We start from the raw sequence: 14,785 nt of genomic DNA, 5'->3' as shown, positions 1-14,785 counted from the left end.
AAGATTTCCTTCTTTTTTACAGCTGAGAGCATTCCATTTTGTAAATGTACCACAGATTTTTTATCCACTCTCTACTGATGGGCACTTGGGCTGCTTCCAAATCTTGGCTATTGTAAATAATGCTTCATTCTGAAGTTGTGTTTTGAATGCAAATCCACAATCTCTTATATATAATTCTGAAATCCAAAAAGCTCTCAAAACTCAAAAACTACTATATATAAGGTAGTGCCAAAGTTCATTTGGCAGCAAAACCTAATTTGAACTGTTTATTCTTCTAAGTATTAGTGTTCTTAAGCTTTGCTGCAGAAATACTAATGTGTTTGATAATGTGTTGCCTCAGGCCCTAATGGAGCTATTATATAGCGTGTCCCCAAAAAATGTATACACACTTTTAACAGCTGATAGCTCAATTTTAAAAATGAAATATATTTTAATAAACACTGCATTTATAATTATTCAAAGTGTGTATACATTTTTGGGACACCCTATATATGGCAATTACTATATATTACCTTTATGAAACATAAACAGTTGAAAATTCTGAAACACATTAGGCCAAAAGAATTTCAAAAAGTGTGGACCTGTAGTTACAACAGCCATACAGGCAGAGTTCCATCTAAGCATGTAATACAGCAGAGCATTAAACTGAGAATACCGTGCACATCACACTTGGTTTTCAAATCAACTCATTAAATAAGCACTCCATAAAAGGAATTTAAAGTTTTATTATAAAACAAGAAGATTCAAGTAAATTCCACTAAAATCCAAATGGGATAAATGGAAAATCCTAGCATAAAGAATGAAAGGAAACTTTAGACATTGAGCCTATGTTGGGAACACAGTTTTAAGTAAAATCTACTTTGGGAGGGGCTGAAGTGCAAGAGTATAGGGGGCTTAAATGGTGATGGGGAAAAAAAGAAAACAAAAAAACAAATAATAAAAATTATTTTTCTAAGTATTATTCGGGGGGGGGGGGGGGTTGAAGTATCATTGACCAGTTGACCCAAACCCTAATAGTCCTAGTGCACTATCTCATCAGGGTAGAGAAATCCATCTACTTTTTGGATTTCTTTCTTCCTTTAGCTCCTTAGTATTAAAGACAGAAACATCTGTTCATGTCATTAGAAAATAACTGATGAGCATCTGCAAAGAGTTCCAATGAAGTAAATTTAATTTTTTCTGAAAATTTCATGGGACACAAAGTTACTCTGGCTAATTAAAAAAGTCCTATGCACGGTAAGACAGTTATCAATCATAATAAATACCTACTGAACTACTGGTGCCAGTCTGATTTTCCTTAATAAACTACTGCTAATTTCTTCAGAGAAAAATCATTAAGCACTGATAAAAAATTTTTGTTATTTGCCAAAAAAACTTGTTATACCTGATACATAACACAATGTTTAAAATACCTTCCAGCCCTAGTTTGTTTGGCTCAGTGGATAGAGCGTCAGCCTGCGGACTGAAGGGTCCCAGGTTCAATCCCAGTCAAGGGCACATGCCTGGGTTGCAGGCTTGATCCCCATTAAGGGACGTGCAGGAGGCAGCCGATCAGTGATTCTCATCGTTGATGTTTCTATCTCTCTTTCCCTCTCCCTTCCTCTCTGAAATCAATAAAGATATATTTTTTAAAAATAAATAAAATACCTTCCAATGATGGCATAAAAATAAATGGAGAAAGGCTTTCTAGTAAATCTGTAAAGAATTTTTAAATTATATTTTCCTGAACAGTAACTTTGCATTTGATTGGCTTCAGGAAAAGTTAAATAACATAGTTTTTCAAGAGGGAATAAGTACAAATTACACATTTTTAAATTTATCTTTGCATACCTGAAGATTGACAAAATCCAGTATGTGAAGACAGGACTAAATTTTCGGTCACAGGCATAATTTTCTGCTCATCACTGCTGCCCTCGGCTACAGAATTCTGAGCATCATCTCCTATATCAGAAGAAGATGAGGAAATAATTTCAGCTTGCTTCCTTTTATTGCTTGTTCTGAGGGAGTTTCTCATTTTCTCCTTGACATTGCTTGTCTTCTTTTTAGTGGAAGTTCTTTGCTTCTTCAACTTTTTATTATCTTCAGAACTTTCCTCAGCATCTGAAGATGATGAGCCACTTCGTACTTCCTTGGGATTTCTCTTTGAATTTAAATTTCGTCTTTCCCTCAATTCTATTCTTTTTAATCTCTTATCAGAAGAATCATGACCTTCTTTCATGGAATATTTCTCAGTATCAGATGATGAAAAATCTTGTCTCTTCCTTGAACTCTTTTCAGACAAATTGCACCTTTTCTTTTCTCTTCTGAATCCTGCATTCCTACTCCTTTTTTCTTCTGAAGAACCACAACTATCTCTTTTCCCTATTAACTTCTCAGCACTAACAGATAGTTCATTCTTCTTTTTAGAAGTTTTACCTTTTATTTTTTTACTTTTCCTTTCCCCATCAGTTGTGTCATTCTTATTTTGTTTAATGCCTTCAGGAAAATGACAAATTTCTTCTCCCTCAGGTAATATCTCAGTGCCATCAGATGATGATTCATACTGTTGTTCCATCTTAATTACTTTTTTCTTCAAGTCTGTAGTTTTCTTTTCTTTTTCTTCAGTCCCCTTTTTGCTCACCTTTTTATCATCTTCAGAAGAGTCATCACTGTGCTCTTTCTTTGAGAACTTCTGAGCAATATCTGATAAGCTACCCTGTACTTTCTTACAGGTTTTAGTTTTCAGAAGCTTACACTTTGCTTTAGTTTCAGCAACCTTTTTGTCCTCTGGAGAACTACAACTCTCCTCTTTCCCAGAAGAAGGCTTATCAGAGGAAACACCTGGCTTCTTCTTCTTAGAGAGTCTACCTCTTAATTCCAAGATAGTTTTGTCATTATCAATTGTGCCTTCTGCTGAAGAAAAAATCTCTCTCTCTTGTTTCCTTTCAGCATCATCAGATGATCCTTCTTGTGCAGCCTTCAAACTTTGCTGCCCTTGATTATTCATTTCTTTTTTACTGTGTTTTTCATCTTCCGAAGAATCATAATCTTTTTTATTTGAAACTCTGTTTTTGGATGTTCTAGCAGCCCCGATTTTACTCATGCTCTTTATCTCTTTTTCTAATTCTGAGTCATAATTAGAAGATTCAGACTGGTTTTCTCGTTTCTTTTTAGAAATTATAGACCTTTTAGCAGATTTGCCTTTTTTAATATCAAAATCTGAGCCAGAAGTAGAACTTTTTCGTTTTCTTTTTCCTTTATCATCTTTCCCTATTTGAGACTTTAAATCATACAAAGTCTTCTCATGATTTATATGAGTGTCATTAATGTCAGTATCTGAAGAAGAACTGTGATTCACTCTGGATACCTCTTTGAGGATTGCTAGCATTTCATCAGAATCTGAATTTTGATCCATAATCTCTGGCTGCCTAAATTTAGGCAATTTATTACTTTTAGGATTATCTATAACACTATCAGAAGAATTCTCCGTATCTTTTTTTCTCATTGGACCTGACAGTTTTTGTTTATTCTTAACTGTTTCATTAATTTCTTCATCTGAATTAGAAATCGCAGGGTTGGTTTCTGGCTGTCGCCTCAAGGGTGTAGTCTTTACACGTGGGGATCTTCGAAGATCAGATTCTTCTGAAGGTAATAAAACTTCACATTCAAGCAAAAGTGCATCATCATTTTTTTCCTGTCCGAATCCACAGTTCTCTGACTTCGGGCTCAGACCAGAACTTTTATAGCCATCTTTATCTTGTAGAACCTCCTGACAATCAGCACCTTTAATTGGGGAATTAGAAAGGGAAACAGGGGTAAGTTTAACATATAATTCTTTTGTTACTTTAGCTGTATTTTTTGATTTAATACCACCTCTGTTGTCTTTTGAAGTAATATTTAATTTTACAGAAGAACTCTCTAGTTCTTGCTCAGTACCACTGTTGCCATCTCCCTGCTTATCAGCTGAACTCTGAACTTCCATAGCAGTCTCAAGATTTTCAAAGATGTCTTCTGGAACTGAGGAAGGAACAGATACAATATCCATGTCTAAGTCTTCAGATGTGTTAGCAGGTTCATACTGAGGTTCTTCTTTTTTATCAGATTTCTCATGTTCACCACTAGTACTTTTATTTGCTCTTTGTTCCATTACTGGAATACTCTGATCCATGTGCTCACTGTCTACTTGCTTTCTTGACAGTTTGGCTTCTGATTTTGAAATATCCTTCCTTTCCAAAGCACAGGATTTTTCTCCTTTTCGTACTTTTATTTCACACTTAGCATCTATAACTTTATGCTCTTTGGTACTTTTCTCTTTGTTTACAGCATCCAAACCTCGAATCTCTGAATTCAAATCTTCTTCTAATGCAAGATGAGCTTTCCTGATATCAGCCAACACAGATTTAAAAGCCTTAAGCTGACGTAACTTTGTAGCAGAATCAATTTCTGAATTATCTGTTGCCTGCTTCAAAAACTTAACGTAACTAGAGTTCATGTTGGCTGTGGTCTCAATCAATTTTTTTGCCTTCTTAATCATCTCTTTGGGCACAATTAGTGCTGAATAAGAATAGGTTACAGAACCAGAACATGAATCACCTAATTTCTTTTCTTGTCCATTACAATTTGAACTATTTTTCTTTGGAGAAAATCTGGATGTATGGTCACATACTTTATTATTCTTTTCATTGTCAACTTTTATCTTCTTCTTATTTTGTTGCAATAACTGTTCTAAATTTTCAAATACGCTGTTACATGCAGTAACCAAGTCCAACAAAGGCTCCGGGTGACAAATGTAGCAATACCATTGGTTGTTTTCATCCATTATGGTAGACAGCTCTTTTCGGCCAAGGTTACGCAGAATGCATTTCTTACAGAAGGCATTATGGCAAAAATCACAACAAATCAGGTTTCCACCTTCTGCACACCATCTGAAATTATTTAAAAATTAAAATATTACTCCCAAATGAAACCCATTTTACATTATTAAAACAATTTAAGCCCGGCTGGTGTGGTTCAGTGGTTGAGTGATGACCTGTGAACCAGAAAGGAGGTCACCACTCGATTCCCGGTGAGGCTTAATCCCCGATGGGGGGCATGCGGGAGGCAGCTGTTCAGTGATTATCTCTCAGCATTGAAGTTTCTGTCTCTCTCCCCCTCTCCCTCTCTATCTGAAATCAATAAAAATATATTTTAAAAATAAAAATAAATAAAACCATTTAAATTTTCCTGACAGTAATTTTAGTAGTAAAGCAATTGTTTATTAGAAACTAAAAACAGCCAAAAACCTAAGGCTTTCTGGAATAGAACAATCGTCCATTAAACACATCAATAAAAATAATACAAAAAATGGATCTAATAACAGATTATGTAAGAATTCCCCCTTCCAAAAGAGTAAACAACACCAAATTTCAGTTAATCTTGATATATTACCTACCTACATTGTTCATCCATTCCATCTGAGTCACGGCTAATATCATCACTCATGTAATATTTAAAGCAATTCTATTAAAAAAAAGAGAGAAAAATTTATTCAAAATTGGTAACATCCATAAAGGGAAAAAAACTTTATTTTTAAGTCATTAATAAGTAAAGGGAATATGTGTGTGTTTATTTTAGACAATCAAAGGAAAAAAAACACTGAACTACTCAACACCAGTACTTTCCAGACATACTATTTTCCAGACATAGGAATATCTCAAGAAAATAATTCCGCCGAAACCGGTTTGGCTCAGTGGATAGAGCGTCGGCCTGCGGACTGAAGGGTCCCGGGTTCGATTCCGGTCAAGGGCATGTACCTTGGTTGCGGGCACATCCCCAGTGGGAGGTGTGCAGGAGGCGGCTGATCGATGTTTCTCTCTCATCGATGTTTCTAGCTCTCTATCCCTCTCCCTTCCTCTCTGTAAAATATCAATAAAATATATTTTAAAAAAAAAGAAAAGAATTCCTTCAAATAGATTCCCATGTAATCAAGCACACTATCCCTTCTATAAATGTTTATAAAATATTTTACTAAAGCAAATTTCTGATCTCTTATGACTAGCTACTTAAGATCTACATAAAAATGTATTAGATATAAAGGCTAAGCAGGGGGCTTTCTTCCTGCTGGATCAGTTTGTTCTAATCCATAAAGGCACCAGCACAGACCACTGAGAAAAGGCTGCTGTTTTTCTTAGCTATAAATGGGTGGTAACATCCCCTGCCCCAGTTGCTTAGGGCATTTGTTCCTTTATTCCTTAACATTTGGCAATCCAGGGAAGTTGGTTGAAATGGTAAGTGGAACCCTACTCCGGAGCTCAGGTAATAGAAGAAAAGCACAAGTACGGCCAAAGGAATTTATAATGTGTAAAGTTGGCTTCAGTAGGCCTGCCTGTCATAAAAGTGCCTTGCTTCCTCCTCTTAACTGGAATAGTAGTGCAATAGATGATCTGATTTCATTGTCCCTTAGTTGACTTGTTTAAACAAGAATGCCCTGTTAAAGCACCAGCAATAACAATGAAACACTGCAACAGAGATATGTGCCTGAGTCTTTCTTCAGAGTCTTCTCTCCACTCTGGCAATACTCTGGATAAAAGAGCCAAATTATATAAATACTACAGGCCCGGTGCATGAAATTCGTGCACAGGTAGGGTCCCTAGGCCTGGCTGGCGATCAGGGCCTACCTGTGGGGCGACTGGCAGGGCAATCGGTGGGGTCCCCCGCTGGCACCTGCCTTGGCCAGCCTGGCGTCACCCACTCGCAGACACCGCCCCCTGCCACCACTGTCAGTTGCTTCCCTCTGTGCGGAGACCGGCGAGGCAATCAGGGGGGCCCCCACTGGCACCCGCCTTGGTTGGCTTGGGGCCTGTGGGATAGGGGCAGCTCCTGCATTGAGCATCTGCCCCCTGATGGTCAGTGCGCGTCATAGCAATCAGTCATTCCGCCAGTCGTTCCACTGTTCAGTCAATTTGCATATTAGGCTTTTATTATATAGGATAACAGACATACAGCGTGGACAAAGAGAAAAAAAATGTACTAGAAGTTGAGAGACACTTTGGTTGTTTCCAGGCCTTGGTCACCATGAATAATGCTAAAGCTGCAATGAACATAGGGGTCCATAAATCTCTGTGAAAAAAAGTAAAATTTTTCCTGTAGATTCCCAGAAGAGTTGCTGAGTCATATGGTAACTAAATTCTTAACTCTGAGGAACCTCCATACTGTTTTCCATAGTGGCCGTACTAGTTTACATTCCCACCAGCAGTGAATGAGATTTCCTTTTTCTCTATAGCCTCTCCAAAACTTATTATTAGTCATTTTTATAATAGCCATTCTAACACATGTGAGGTGGTATCTCATTAAAGTTGCAGTTTGCCGTTCTGATTTGCGATTTGATTTCTAGAATTAATAGAATGGATAAAAAAGATGTCGTGCATAGCTGTCATGGCATGGCTCAGTAGTTGAACATCGACCTATGAATGAGGAGGTCACAGTTGAATTCCTGGTCCAGGCACATGCCCAGGTTGCGGGCTTGATCCCAAGTGTGGGACAGGCAAGAGGCAGCCAATCAATGATTCTCTCTCATCACTGAATGTTTCTCTCTCTCTCTCTGAAATCAATAAAAATGTATCTTTAAAAAAAGATGTATAGGCAAATGCCTGTACTTGCTGCCTCCCACAACCACATCAAAACTACAACTAAAATACACAACAACCATCATCCAGAAACGCCAGAAAGCTGGCTGAATGAAAGTCCTACAACTAAAGAAGTAAAGTATAAAGCACACTGAGACTGGTAGGAAGTGCAGAGGCGTGGAACAGGCTGATCCAGCACCCACAGATTACATCAAACTAAAAAGTTTTTGCACAACACAGGAAACAATCAAAAAAACTAAAAAGAATGGAAACTAAGGAGAAAATAAACAAATGGAACTACATAAAAATAAAAAGCTTCTGCACAGCAAAAAAAAAAAATCATGAACAAAAGAGTCCACTGCATAGGATAACATATTTGCTAATGTTACATCTGATAATGATTTTATCTCCAAAATTTATAGGGAACTCATACAACTTAACAAAAGGAAGATAAACAATCCAATCAAAAAATGGGAAAAGGACCTAAATAAACATTTCTCAAAAGTGGACATACAGAAGGCCAAGAGGCATATGAAAAAATGCTCAAAGTCACGAATCATCTGAGAGATGAAAATCAAAACAACAATGAGGTACCGCCTCACACCCGTCAGAATGGTTATCATCAACAAATGACGAGTGCTGACGAGGATGCAGAGAAAAAGGAACCCTCATACACTGCTGGAGGGATTGCCGACTGGTGCGGCCATTGTGGAAAACAGTATGGAGTTTCTTCAAAAAATTAAAAATGGAACTCCCATTTGACCCAGTAATCCCATTTCTAGGAATATATCCTAAGAAACCAGAAACACCAATCAGAAAGGATATATGCACCTCTATGTTCATAGCAGCATAGTTTACAATAGCTTAGATTTGGAAACCATAAGTGCCCATCAGCAGATGAGTAGATTATAAAACTGTGGCACATTACACAATGGAATATTACACTGCTGTAAAAAAGAAAGAAGCCTTACCATTTGCAATAGAATGGATGAACCTGGAGAGCATTATGCTAAGTGAAATAAGCCATTCAGAGAAAGATAAGTATCACATGATCTCACTCATTTGTGGAATATAATGAACACCATAAACTGATGAACAAAAATAGATCCAGAGACACAGAAACATCGAACAGACCATCAAACCTCAGAGGGAAGACAGGGGATGGGGAAGGGAGGGTAAGAGATCAACCAAAGGACTTGTATACATGCATATAAGCATAACCAATGGACATAGACAATAGGAGGGTGAAGGCCTGTGCTGGGGGGTGGGGGCGGGGGCGGGCTTGGAGAAGTCAATGGGGAAAAAGAAGACATATATTATACTTTCAACAATAAAGAATTTAAGAAAAAAAGACAACCCACTGAATGGAAGTACATATTTGCCAATGATACATCTGATAAGGGGCTAATATTCAAAATTTATAAAGAACTCAACTCAACACCACAAAACAAATAATCCCATTTTAAAAATGGGCAAAAGACCTAAATAAACACTTCTCTAAAGAGGACATACAGATTGCCAATAGACAAATGAAAAGATGGGCAATGTCAGTACTCATTAGAGAAATAGAAAGTAAAACCACAATGAGATATCACCTCACACCTGTCAGAATGGCTATCCTATATAATAAAAGCATAATAAGCAAATCGATCAAATGGCTGAACAGCAGAACAACCATCCGGGACCACGCTATGATACCCACTGGCACCAGGCCAGCCAAGGCGGGTGCGATGCCATTGGTCAGGGGCCCGGCCTTCACGCCATGATCGCCCCACAAAGGGAGGCCCAGGCTACCAACCAGCGGGCTGCAGCAGGTGGGCGGGGCCTCCCGCTGCGAGAGAAGCCCAGGTCCTGGGTGCCGGCAGCTGGAGGGAAGCCCAAGTCCCAGGTGCCTGCCAGTGGCCAGAGGGAAGCCTGGGTCCCAGGTGTTGGAGGGAAGCTGGCGCCGGCAGCTGAGGGAAGGAAGGCCTACTCTTACATGAATTTTGTGCATCAGGCCTCTAGTTGTCAATAAATCAACAAACAACAAGTGTTGGTGAGGATGTGGAGAAAAGAGAACCCTTGTGCACTGTTGGCAGGAATGTAGACTGGTGCAGCCACTGTGGAAAACAGTATGGTTTCCTCAAAAAATTATAAATGGAACTGTCTTAAGACCTAGCAATTCCACTTCTGGAAATATATCTAAAGAAACCAAAACACTGATTTGAAAGAATGTTCATTGCAGCATTATTTACAATAGCCAAAATTTGGAAGCAGCTTAATTGTCCATCAGCAGGGAAAAAAGCTGTGGTACATTTACATAATGGAATATCACTCAGCTGTAAAATGGAAAGAAATCTTACCCTTTACAACAGCATGGATGGACCTAGAGCAGGGGTGGGCAAACTTTTTGACTCGAGGGCCACAATGGGTTCTTAAACTGGACCGGAGGGCCGGAACAAAAGCATGCATGGAGTGTTTGTGTGAACTAATATAAATTCAAAGTAAAGGAGCGGAGGGGAGAGCAAGAGAACCAGATAGAACAGCCAGATCCGGCCCGCGGGCTGCAGTTTGCCCAAGGCTGACCTAGAGGATATTATGCTAAGTGAAATAAGCCAGTCAGAGAAAGACAAATACCATCTGATCTCACTTATATGTGGAATCTAATGAACAAAATAAACAAACAAAATAAAAACAGACTCACAGATACAGAGAACAGACTGACAGCTTTCAGAAGGTAGGGGAGAGGAGGAGGGCTGTGTGAAATAAGTGAAGAGATTAAGCAAAAAACAAACCTCATAGACATAGACAACCAACCATAGGGTGATCACCAGAGGGAAAGAGGGGTGAGGGGGCAAGTAGAAGAGGGGAAAAGGGGGGATAAATGATGATGGCAGGAGACTTCACTTTGGGTGGTGAACACACAATACAGTTTACAGATGATATATATATAAAAGCCTAATATGCAAATTGTCCCCATGGGAGTTCAACTGGGAGACGGATCGCTCACTATGACATGTGCTGACAACCAGGGGTCGGCGCAGAACGAAGGAAGGCCCCAGCCAGCAGCCGGCAGCCAGCAGCTGGGGAAGGGACGCCCTGGCTGGTAGCAGGAAGGAAGGCCCCGGCTGGCAGCCAGAGGCCCTGATAGGCCCTGATCGCAGGCCAGGCCTAGGGACCCTACCCATGCATGAATTTCATGCACCGGGCTTCTAGTATATTATAAAATTGTACACTTGAAACCTAGATAATTTTATTAAGCAATATAACCCCAATAAATTCAATAAAAGAGAAAATGTTTATAATGTAATAGATATAAACTTGCATATTCAGTCTGATCTCAACTATATAAAAGTGTGCATTTTTTTAAATTTAAAGGAAACTAATGTTTATCCATGAAAAAAAGGTTATAAAACATGCGTGTGCATATAAATACACTCTTCAGATTTTGTAACACACCACACTCTCCCTTACTTACCAGCCTTTGAACACCATTTTGCCTCTGCCTGGAATAAGCTGAACCAAATCAACTTCACCAGGCTAATTCCTATTTATATTTCATATTCTATTTTATATTGTCTTCATTATAAAGCCCCCCTTACCCAACTCCAAATTACACAGGCTTCCTGTGTGTTCCCAATATCTCCCATATCATGGCACTAATTGGGCAGTCTTCCCCACTACAATATTAGCCCTCTTCTTCAACACTGTGAACCAAAGTTCTAACGCTGTGCACCAAGTCTGACACATGGTATGCATTCAATTATTTGTGGAATGAATTATCAATAGATCATTACATACCTTACAAATAAGTACTTGGAGGGAAGGATGTCTATAAATGGAATCCTTTTGAAAATGATTGACCTGTTGTCCACAAGCTGTGCAGCTCACAATCCCATGAAGCCCATCTTCTAGGAGAAATGAGTGGCTGTTATTAACACATATACACACATACAAAAAGATATTTACATTGTTCATAATTTTGCAACTTTCGTATTGGAAATTAAATATATCATAATCCTTGGGAAAATGACATTTGGACACATAAAGGTTAATAATTTTATTAACTTAATAAAAATATGACAATCTTAGCAAATCTCAGATATACAAATTCTAACTTGTTTCCCTTTACAAATGCAAACCCTATTTCTCACAACAACTCAATATAACAAGACTCCATAAAAGAAGTTCTAAAAATAGGGGTGAAGAACTCTTTTTCATTTTGCAAATAAATTCAGATCTTGAAGAATGAAGAACCAAATGATATATATATAGAACAGATTCTTTTTCAACCCTATACTAAAGTTAGGTATGCGATATAGGTTTTATTCTCAAAATGGAATTGTCTACACAGTTATTTTCAATAGTATATGAAAACCTGATAATATTATATTACCAATTTGTTCCCAAGATTTACTTCAATTTTATCTAAAATTCCCATTAAGCTGCCTTATTTTTGTGTTTATTCCACTGTCTACTCCATAGCTGCACTGACTATTTCCAAATAAGACTTGTAGGTACACCTATCTTGGCAGCAAAACCTCACAATGGTTGAAGGAAGGAAGGGACAGCCCCATTGGGCATTTTCAGAAAAACAGATTGAAGGTAACCTAAGGAACAAATCATAAGAGGAAACCTCTACTGCCTCACTCTCATCCCTAGTGCTGCTTAAGACAGTGCTTCAAAATATGAGCTGAACATTAGAATCATCCGGTGAATCTTTTTAAAAACAGATAGTCAACCCCACCCCTAAACTACTAAATGGAAATCTCCTAAAAAATTTTTTAAAGTTTTACCGATGATTCTGATGTGCAACCAAGATCTTGATCAAAGTAAGGAGGTAGATTATGATTCAAAAAAAACAACAATGAAAATGCCTGCATTCACAAATAAAAGCGAGACAACTAAAATAAAAAATACAAACTCTGTCTATCCCTAAATAAAAGATAAAACAACCTAACATTTTTCACCTATTGATTTCTTATTTTGTTTTCTTACTTTTAAGGTCCAAATCACTTACGGGCCCAAACATTATCACAAATATTTCTATTTTGCAGAGGTTACAAAAGTTTATCCAATATATAAGGGTACCACCATACTTTCCAGAAAATATAGAAAATTTGACTTACTACATAAGCTGCTAATATTATATTTTAAATCATATTGTCCTGCATTAGTGTTTGATCTTTAGTATTCATATATTTTGTATGTTTTAACATAAATATACAGTGTGCTTTTTCATTTAAAATAATTGCATTCACATAAACTAACAAGATGAATAAAAGCTAGAGTTTGAATGTTCACCCAATGTTAGATAATATTTATTAAGCATCTTCTAAGTGCTTTTTGCACATATATCACTCAAGAATTAAATAAAACTAGGTGATACATTGAAGGATTTCTCCCACATGTGCACAAGGAATCATACAGAAGATAGTCACTGCAGTACTAATTAGGAAATTAGAAAAATTTGAAAAAAAAAACTGGAAATAACTTCACATTTGGGAAATAGACAGTGGTTTACTCATACAACAGAATTCTACGAAGCAGTAAAAAATAAAACAACTAGATATACACTTACTGACATGGGTACATTTCGAAAACAATGTTGAATGGAAAATGTTGCAAAAGGATATATACAACATACTATTTTGTATATGTTTAAAAGAAAAATAAATGCTTTTTTATGAATATATGTACAGAAAAAATAAAAAACATGCTTGGAAATCTCACACACACACACATACACGCATGCACACACACACATACAAACTTCAAGATAATCATTACCTTCAGGGTGGTAGGAAAGGGAAATTGATGAGAGTAAGACTGAACCAATATTCCATTTAAGCAAATATTGTAAAATACTGAAATGTTCCTTTGCTTTATGTACTTGTTTCTATATGCTTTAAATTTTTATTTTTAGATATAAAATATCTTAATGATTATAATACAGTAAGTACATAAAAAGGAGGCATTGTTGTTTTTGAACTCAATATATTTTAATAGTTTTAAAGAGGAAAAAAAATTATTGAGAAAAATAGAAAATCAGGTATGCAGTATATTTTCAAACAGTTAAACCAGGGAAAGGATGTCAAAAGAGACTATGGTACTTAAACAACAGTGGCTCCTAAAATAGTCAACATAGCTATATCTTTGTGTTTAATTTTATTTCAAATCAATATAAGAATATTTTATATATAGTTTACATTCTTGACAGTTTCCTAAGTTAGTCTTCAAATTTTGAACTAACTTTCCTTGGAAGTCTGAATATTAACTAGCAACTCAGTACCTCAGATCACTAGTTTACTCATGCAAGTATATATAAGTGAACATAGTTATATTTCCGGTGTGATTTCTGACAGCTTAAAGATATACCAAATCATTAAGACAAAAACTAACATGAAAGATTTAAGTGCTACTATATGGCTATAAATATAGGTATTTCCTTAAGCACAATGTAAACATTCTTACACAGAACACTCAATAAAATGCTCCAGAAACTTATCAGCTCAGACCAAATACCAGCAGCATATCAAAGTAGCGCTAGGAACACCCTCCCCAAAAACTTTGGTTCTATTTTAATCTACTTATCCACATTTTCAAACACTGGCTGCTCCAGAGTTCCTTCCCAGAAGATCCCATTTAGGTATTAATTTTAACACAATGTAGTACACTTAATTATGTGTCCTCTCTAGAGGATCTATGATCAGAAAAAAATAAACTCATGCTACTGGTCCTTACTATCATTTTCTACTTGGCGTTTCTCTTGTTTTTAAAATACTATTTAGTTTTGGTGAGCTTTGTTGATGCAACAGTAATTACCCTTCTATAAACTAGATTCTCAATAAATCTTCCTTATATTTGAAAGAGATAGAACACCCCATTGTGGACAAAAAACTAAACATTCCCTTGATTTCCTTTCACAAAAAAATAAATTATTTAACCTGAAAACTGATCATAGGTATTTTATAAATACAGATATGTTTTACTAGTCCTATCAAGATAATCATATAGCACTGAAATAAAAATCTACAAAAAATCTCAACAATATAAGAACCATGCTATAATTTCACAATGAACAGAATATTAAGCAGACACACTTCCATTACACTTCTACTCAGAAATTTAGTGTCATGTTCTATCTTACAGAGATTGATTCCTTTTATAGTCATGGATTCCGGCTCTGTTAATATGCCCCAAAAATACATATAGACACTATT

The 14,785-nt window shown here is 36.8% G+C and overlaps 1 protein-coding gene across 12 annotated transcripts in view; it reads right to left on the bottom strand.

Annotated features, from left to right (window-relative positions):
- Positions 1-14,785, bottom strand: part of ATRX (ATRX chromatin remodeler) — a 349,866-nt gene that overhangs the window by 241,374 nt on the left and 93,707 nt on the right. For 5 of the 12 annotated variants that reach the window (XM_080653251.1, XM_080653259.1, XM_080653258.1 and 2 more), the window contains 3 exons: positions 11,364-11,473; positions 5,411-5,478; positions 1,831-4,904 (listed from right to left, as the gene is read on the bottom strand). In XM_080653251.1, the coding sequence (XP_080509377.1) occupies positions 1,831-4,904; positions 5,411-5,478; positions 11,364-11,473 (3,252 nt within the window). The remainder of the gene's footprint in view (positions 1-1,830; positions 4,905-5,410; positions 5,479-11,363; positions 11,474-14,785) is intronic. The other 7 variants (XM_080653261.1, XM_080653254.1, XM_080653253.1 and 4 more) reach the window with 3 other exon arrangements.

This window comes from Plecotus auritus (genome assembly GCF_963455305.1).
Source record: "Plecotus auritus genome assembly, chromosome: X".
NCBI classification, from domain to species: domain Eukaryota; kingdom Metazoa; phylum Chordata; class Mammalia; order Chiroptera; family Vespertilionidae; genus Plecotus; species Plecotus auritus.
This window is presented reverse-complemented; position numbering and strand designations above follow the sequence as displayed.